General features: G+C 35.5%; 1 protein-coding gene across 1 annotated transcript; it reads left to right on the forward strand.

The window, feature by feature from the left end:
* Nucleotides 1–2,864: 2,864 nt before the first annotated feature.
* On the forward strand, nt 2,865–6,327 carry LOC110892923 (protein FAR-RED IMPAIRED RESPONSE 1-like). The gene is made up of 7 exons (XM_022140057.1): nt 2,865–3,325; nt 3,718–3,913; nt 4,260–4,376; nt 4,523–4,955; nt 5,180–5,231; nt 5,294–5,657; nt 6,295–6,327. Exons 1-7 carry the CDS (start codon nt 2,865–2,867, stop codon nt 6,325–6,327), a joined length of 1,656 nt encoding a protein of 551 aa, XP_021995749.1.
* The last annotated feature ends 434 nt before the right edge of the window (nt 6,328–6,761 follow it).

The raw sequence follows: 6,761 nt of genomic DNA on the forward strand, positions 1-6,761 counted from the left end.
ACCGTGCCCTGGTTTGGGACGGGCGTGAACTAATGTACTCAGAAATTCGTCAATGATGATAGAACATTGACATCGGGGCATCCTGCGGATACGCAACGGTTACCTAGTGTTCGGTATTGGAAAATCAGTTTAGTCGCTAACTTTTGGGGTAGCTCCCCAGGGCATGTATAAACGGATAAATTAACCGGTGAAACAATGTTTTTGGTAATTAAAACTGGACAACTAGTGGACTCACTCAGCATTATTGTTGACCCCTTACTGCATGCTTTGCAGGTAACCCGTGACGATGGAGCTTGCTGCTTGGGAACGTGTAGTGTTTGTTCACCCTTGTGTTGGGTGTTACCTTAATTTGAAATATGAACTTTGTTTTACTTATGCTTCCGCTACTTATTAACTGTTTGAACTTAAAACCTTAAACTCTGAACTTGATATTTGCTATGCTTATGAATAGTAAGTATTACTTTTAATATCAACTCAAGTATTCGGTATAATTGGTGGCTGGATCCTGGTCGGTCACGCCCTCGAAGCGGGTGCTATCCGCAGGTGGATTTTGGGGGTGTGACAAAATCACATGTGGAATATTTGAATATCGCATGTGAAAAAATGGCATGGGGTAATGTGAAAAATGGCATGGGGTGTGTAGAATCCCATGTGGAAGATTGAATATCGCATGTGAAAAAATGGCTAGCATGGGGTAATGTGAAAAATAGCATGGGGTGTGTAGAATCGCATGTGGAAAATTGAATATCATATGTGAAAAAATGGCATGGGGTAATGTGAAAAATGGCATGGGGTGTGTAGAATCGCATGTGGAAAATTGAATATCGCATGTGAAAAATCTGTGTGTGTGTTACTGTTCATCTTCTTCGATTGTTGGTCGATCATTGTCTGTCTTCTTCCGTTTGACCCTTACAACTCCCAAATTAGTAGTTCTTATTATCGATATCGCACTAAAAGGAACGAAGGGAGGTTGGGGAAGAAGATTTTCAGGTTTTTGAATTTGATTTAGGGTTTGATTTTGAACTATCATCGGTCAATTACAGAGATTTATGACCTCGCAATGACGTTTAACCTTCCTGGTATGATTTAGATATATTAAAATGATTAATTTAATCATTTTAATTAGTTTCGCTCGCGTTTGATCGATTGAAGATCGTACGGCTGAGGGCATCGCGTACATAATGTAGGATAAGAGGTATTGTAGGTTAACCGGCCTATATATATATATATATATATATATATATATATAGGATTAGATTCAAGAATGAATACTAGTGTAGCTTGTGAACTGAGTGAACTAATCCTAGTCATACATGTGTGTAGATCAATGGCCAGGATTTGATGTTGAAATACACTAGTGTATTTTACGATTTGATGATGAGATCCTGGCCATACACGTGTGTAGATCAATGGTCAGGATTTGTTCACTCACTTCGCAAATACACTAGTGTTCACTCTAGAACCCCACCTTTTATATATATATATATATATATGTATATATAGGGGTTCGCTAAAATGAGAACCACCTCGAGTTGTAAGAACCGTGAGAACTACACCGTACGGGGCGAGGTGGACCAAATTTTTTTTCACAAACGTAGATGCGTGTATTATAAACACATTTGTAAAAAAAAATTCAAAAAAAAGTTTTTGAGCACCACAAGTGTGTGTTTACGGGTACCGTAAATTTTCTGGTAGGATTTACGGTACACGTAAACACAAACTTGTGGTGCTTAAAACTACACACACGACTTTTTTTTTTTTGAATTATTTTTACAAATGTGTTTATAATACCCGCATCTACGTTTTTGAAAAAAAAATTGGTCCATCTCGTCCCGTACGGTGTAGTTCTCATGGTTCTTACAACTCGAGGTGGTTCTCATTTTAGAGGTCCCCTATATATATATATATATATATATATATATATATATATATATATATATATATATATATATATATATATATATATATATATATATATATATATATATATATATATATAAACAGGTTCAGGAGAGAACGGTGAAAAGTGTGAGAACGGTGAGAACGGATCCTGGCCCAACACGTGGCAGGGGGCCCTAATTGTTATGCGGGGGTACGATTGTCCTTTTATACGTTCCCTCCTTATTCGCGTTATAAATCCCGTTCAAATTAAAACTCCAAAGATTTATTGTTAGTTGTTACCTGCTTTGCAAGCTTTCTCAGATCTATGGCGTTTAACGTGGATTCTGTTCGACAAAGTAATATTCGTTGGCGTTTTCTATTTTCGTTTCAGCAAATCATGCAATAGATATGACGTTTTGCTCTTTTATCATTGTTCTATGGCGTTTTTTTTGTATTATTTAATTTATAATGTGTTGTATGATTTTCCATAGCGTTATTCAATTATGCAGATCTCGTTTTAATTGATATTTAATCTTATATTCATAACTGCAATTGGAGTTTTCGATATTAATTTTAATTGTCGTTTACGTTTTTGTGTATTTGTTATGTTTTTGCGATCATTGGCGTTTTTCGTCTATTTGATTAGTTTTGAATTTTATTTAGTAGTTTTTGTGAATATTAGTTATTACTATTTTGTTAATTTGTGGAAACATTAGTTTTGTTAATTTTGGCGTTTTCATTATGTGTTTATTATGTCTTGTTTATTTTTCAATTAATGGTGTTTTAATGTATAATGTTATTACGAGACATCACTTTATTTTTCTGATTTTTCTGTTCCTCCCTGTGTTTTCTCAGACGAAGTCTCTTCCTCGAGTCAAAGGCATTGCCCCAAAACTGGACTACCATTTATCATTCCTGACGCCAGTGAAGAATTAAAGCCCAGAAAGGACATGCTATTCTCAAGCCTTGATGATTGTTGTTCAATGTATGTTAAGTATGCTAAGGAGTGTGGGTTTTCAGTCAGGAAAGGGACTACAAAGACAAACTCTAAAGGTGTGTTACATATTAAGTACTTTTTGTGTACGAGAGCTGGGGTATATAAGGACAAGAAGGTTGATACGTTGGACCCCAATCAAAAAGAGCGAGTAGTGCGATCTAACTTTTCCAAGAGGACTGATTGTGGTGCACTGTTATGTGTAGAATATGAGAATGGATTTTGGAAGGTGTATAAGTTTTTCGAGGAGCACAATCATGAACTTGTTGAACGTCCTGATAAGCATTTTCTTCCAACTGAACGACATCTCACTCAGCTCCAGAAGCATGTTATACACAGCATGTCTAAGCTGAATTTGGGTCCTGTCAAGGCGTTTAATGTTATGAAGACTTGTTTTGGTGGTTTTGAAGATATGGGCGCAAGGAAAGTTGAATTTAAGAACTATAAGAGGCAAATAAACTTGTTCATAGGGGAATGTAACGCTGATATGGTTGTGAAACATTTGAATGAAAAAAACATTCGCAGCCTAATTTCTCGTATGATTACATCACAGACGAAGACAATTGTTTGAAGGGTCTTTTTTGGTGTGATGATCAAGCCAAATGTAATTACCACGTGTTTGGTGATGTGATTTCGTTTGACGCCACGTATCGCTCCAACAAGTAATTTTTTTTTATAATTCAACTTCTTTGTTTTTTGGCGTTTTATTAATTTTACATTCATGGCGTTTTTTTCTTTTGCATGCTATGGCGTGTTTTAGCTTACATGCAATGGCGTTTTACTAGTTTACATTCAATGGCGTTTTATTATTGTTTCATTTATCATGGCATTTTCATATGCAGATACTCTATGGTATTTGTACCGTTCACTGGTATAGACAATCATCACTGCAATGTTACATTTGGTGCAACATTGTTGGCGTCAGAAACTGCTGATACGTATATTTGGTTGTTAAGAGTTTTTCTTAAAGCTGTTGGTTCTCAGCCAAAAGTTGTTGTCACTGACCAAGATCCAGCGATGAAGAAGGCTATTTCTACTGTATTTGTTGACACGAGGCATCAGTTATGCATGTGGCATGTGATGCATAAACTTTCTCTGAAGGTTGTTATGCTTTTTTTTACCTCTGGCGTTTTAGTATTCAATGTGTTTTAAGATACATGGCGTTTTGTACCTTGTTACTGTTTTTTTTAATTTAGTTTTATCTTTTGTTTTTTTATATATGTGTGGCGTTTTCGTGTTATTTATAGGTTAGTGTTAGGCTATGCAATTCCACCAATTTTAAAGAACGTATATGTGGTGTTGTGTGGACGGATATTCTCACACCTGAAGAGTTTGAACGTATATTTGGTTGTTAAGAGTTTTTCTTAAAGCTGTTGGTTCTCAGCCAAAAGTTGTTGTCACTGACCAAGATCCAGCGATGAAGAAGGCTATTTCTACTGTATTTGTTGACACGAGGCATCGGTTATGCATGTGGCATGTGATGCATAAACTTTCTCTGAAGGTTGTTATGCTTTTTTTTTACCTTTGGCGTTTTAGTATTCAATGTGTTTTAAGATACATGGCGTTTTGTACCTTGTTACTGTTTTTTTAATTTAGTTTTATCTTTTGTTTTTTTATATATGTGTGGCGTTTTCGTGTTATTTATAGGTTAGTGTTAGGCTATGCAATTCCACCAATTTTAAAGAACATATCTGTGGTGTTGTGTGGACGGATATTCTCACACCTGAAGAGTTTGAATTAGAATGGGAAATGGTTATTGCAGAATTCAATTTAGAAGATAATGACTGGCTATCTGATATTTTTGCACTTAGGGAAACTTGGATCCCTGCGTACTATAGAATGGAGCCTATTTCTGGTCTTATGCGAACGACATCCAGGTCGGAGAGTGAGAATCATTTTTTTGGTCAAGTGTGCAATTCGAAAGCTACTCTTGTTGAGTTCATGACGCACTATGAGACTGCAATAGAAGCACGGCGTCACACACATTGTAAAAATGATCATGAATCTCGATACAAAAGACCCCAGTTGAAGAGTAGTTACAAAGTGTTGGAAGGGCAAGCTGTTGATATATATACAAAAAGTATTTTTTGTGACGTTTAAGCTGAGTTATTGGAGTTGCGGATTGCATAAATCAACGTTACGAAGATCAGCCTAATGGGTTTGTTAAGTTTTATGTAAATGACTTCCAACAGCTTTGTACATCCTTATTTGAGGTAAATAATGGCGTTTTGGTTTTTATGGCGTTTTCTGTTAATGGTGTTTTATCATATGCAATGTGTTCTTTTCTTTTTTAGTTTTTTTTAGACAAACATTCTATGCATGGCGTTATAGAGATATTGTTTTTGGCGTTTTTCAGGTATTGTTCCGTAAGTCTGATTGCACATGCAGACATTTTGAACAGTTTGGTTTGCTATGTAGACATATATTCTATGTTTTGAGACTTATGGACATCATGGAATTTCCAAAACAATACATTCTGAATAGATGGCGCAAAGAGGCCTCCCCAAACTGCTCTCCTGAATTCTCAATTAGTCGTGAATATATGCCTGAGCTTGATCCTGATGTGCAAAGTATGATGCGAGATGTTATTTATTCAACCGAATACACTTTGAACCGTTTATCTGATAATAAAGAGGAGCTTTCCTTATACAAGGATCATGTTCAATCTTATATGAAGAAGGTTCAAGATATGCAGATTGTTGCTCCTCCCGCTAGTTCTAGGGATAGGTTTGCCGAGATAACTGGTCAATATAAAAATGACAAAAATCCGATAAGAGTCCCTGTAGGTTATAAATCCAAAGGTTCTAGTTCTCGGAAGTGCCTGAAAGAAATTAAAGTCGAAACCCGGGAACAAAGAAAGACAGTGTCAGAACTGCAAAGCCTATGGACACTACGCATCAACATGCAAACAGGCCGTAATTAAAAGAAGATCGACAAGGTCTTCGAGAGACAGTGAAGAGTAGTTTGGCGTTTTGTATTTGTCATTCTTACAGATCACATACAGTTGTCTTTGGGACAGTTTAGAGGACTTTGGCGTTTTTTTATTTCAATGCTATAGAACACAAACATTTCTCAGTTTAGCGTTTTTTTTGCATGTTTTTCTTTTTTCTATCTCTTTGTTCATAACATGCTGCTTCGAAGTTAAATAAAAAACAATATAAGATTGGGCAAGGAAATCAAACGACAAAAAAAAAAAAAAAACAATAACACCACTAAATAAAACTTCCATAAACTTCTATTTTTTGGTCGTGCTAAACTCAATAATGTTTTGCTGAACGAAATGGATAACATTGTTAATCCTCAGTCAAGAAAGATGTGTAACAATGTTATCCATCCCGTTTAGCTAAACTTTATAGAGAACAAAAATAGAATCTCCATGAATGGCTTTTTTTGAAGTTTTGTGGTTTTTGTATATTTAGGCGTTTATATTGAGGATGTTGCTCATTGCATAGAGTGAAAGTTTATTGAGAAAATTTTGTATATCAAAGAAACATGGATTTGAATCTTTAATATTTTTGGCGTTTATAAGATGAATGGTGTAGAGGAAAATATAGGTTTTGGTGGTTTTGGTTTGGATTTTAGTAATTCTGAGAGTTTGTGTATATAGGAAGTTTTTGGCGCGTTTTTAGGCGCGATTTTTATTGCAGTAAATGCTAGTAATAAAGTTACGTCATTTTAGTACTGTTTGTTCAGCTTTATCGGTTAAAAAACAAAGTTTGGCGTTTTATATCTATGACGTTATCTTATGATGAAGTGTACGTGTGTTGAGGCGGATTTTAATAGCGTGAGTTTGGCGTTTTATGTAAGTCAAAAGACCATTTTACCCTTAATGAAGCGCGCCAGATTAATAAAAATGATTTTATTTATGAAGATGCCACCGCGTCAT

The sequence above is a fragment of the Helianthus annuus genome, chromosome 12 (genome assembly GCF_002127325.2).
Source record: "Helianthus annuus cultivar XRQ/B chromosome 12, HanXRQr2.0-SUNRISE, whole genome shotgun sequence".
Taxonomy (NCBI): Eukaryota; Viridiplantae; Streptophyta; class Magnoliopsida; order Asterales; family Asteraceae; genus Helianthus; species Helianthus annuus.

Coding starts and splice junctions, on each gene's coding strand:
- LOC110892923 (XM_022140057.1), top strand. CDS start 2,865: ATGTATGTTAAGTATGCTAAGGAGTGTGGGTTTTCAGTCAGGAAAGGG. Junction 4,956..5,179: donor TGTTGATATATATACAAAAA/GTATTTTTTGTG, acceptor AGTTTTTTTTAG/ACAAACATTCTATGCATGGC. Junction 5,658..6,294: donor AAAATCCGATAAGAGTCCCT/GTAGGTTATAAA, acceptor TTGTATATTTAG/GCGTTTATATTGAGGATGTT.